Source organism: Rhinopithecus bieti, unplaced genomic scaffold (genome assembly GCF_001698545.2).
Source record: "Rhinopithecus bieti isolate Rb0 unplaced genomic scaffold, ASM169854v2 repeat_10585, whole genome shotgun sequence".
NCBI lineage: Eukaryota > Metazoa > Chordata > Mammalia > Primates > Cercopithecidae > Rhinopithecus > Rhinopithecus bieti.
The window spans coordinates 1-1200 of record NW_016833779.1 but is presented as its reverse complement, the minus strand read 5'-3'; the positions used below and the strand labels follow the sequence as shown (position 1 = coordinate 1200).

The following is a 1200-nucleotide window of genomic DNA, read 5'->3' as shown; positions in this document are numbered from 1 at the left end:
TGTAATTCATGTCCTGTCTCCAGAGGTGAAATCACATCCAGATATTCTTAACACCAAATACTCCCCAGTGAGAAGAGGGTAATATTTTAATTTATGTGGGCAATGAGTCGACTTGTGATCTGTTTCTCTGTGTGGCAGCTCAGCTGGTGAGGGTGGCGTCTGTGGGATGCAGGAAAGGGAGGCTGGGAAGAGGCTGGGTCCCATACCTGAGACAATATTCACGATGTGGTAAGGAATGCCCAGGGACTGGTAGAACTCCTCTGCGGTGGTAATCATCTCTTCAAACATCTCCCAAGACTTGTTGTCATGCGGTGACGAGTACACAAACTGTTCAATCTGCAGAGAGGGACCCAAAGAGATGGTGACAGCAGTACAGGGTGAATAAAGGACTGCAGTGGGAGACATCCTTGCCATGAAGACCCGTTTCCACACCACTGGGAGGCAGACAAGGTTGGGTCCCCAGCATCTGGGACTGGACCACAAAAGCAAATGCTTATGGCGCGAGCTTCCCATATGCATGCCAGCCCTGTTCTGAGTGCTTTATATATATTGACGGGGATAATCCTCACAATAGGCCACAATAGGCCTGGTGAGGCAGGCACCGTTACTGTTACCCTCTTCGTACAAACGCAGAAGTGGAGCACTGGGTGCTTATGTATTTTGCCCAATGTTACACAGCTGGTGAGTGGCAAAGCCACAGCCTGGTTTCAGGGTCCATACTCCATGCCACTCCACCACGCACTTCTCCAGAAACACAGAGGTAAGCAATGAGAGGAAAAGCTGGAGCCAGGATGGGCCTCAGCAACACGGATCCCATCTCTCGTCTAACCCTTCTGGAGAGAGAGAAAGGTCCACTCCTTACCCCGACCCATCTACTCACCTTCTCAAACTGATGGACTCGGAAGATGCCACGGGTGTCACGGCCATGGGAGCCCACCTCCTGACGGAAGCAGGTAGACAGGCCAGCATACTTGATGGGCAGGTCCTCCGGCCGGAGCCACTCATCCCGGTGCAGGGCAGCGATGGGCTGCTCTGAGGTGGCAATCAGGTACTTCTCATCATAGGAGTTGTCATCAGACTTTTCACTGCCTTTGCCAATCACCTGTGGAAGGAAGGAGCTATACCAGTTAAGAGGAAGAGGGGAGGACCTTGGCTAGAATAAGAAACCACAAGAAAGATATCAGTGATAGTGCAGGAAAA

At 51.4% G+C, this 1200-nt stretch overlaps 1 protein-coding gene across 1 annotated transcript; it reads right to left on the bottom strand.

Moving 5' to 3' along the window:
* Positions 1-6: 6 nt before the first annotated feature.
* Positions 7-1153, bottom strand: LOC108524630 (serine--tRNA ligase, cytoplasmic-like; the record flags this gene model as incomplete). Its single annotated transcript, XM_017865709.1, has 2 exons — positions 7-336; positions 881-1153. Coding segments are annotated over 2 exons (603 nt in total), but the record flags the coding sequence as incomplete, so codon positions are not given.
* Between the last annotated feature and the right edge of the window lie 47 nt (positions 1154-1200).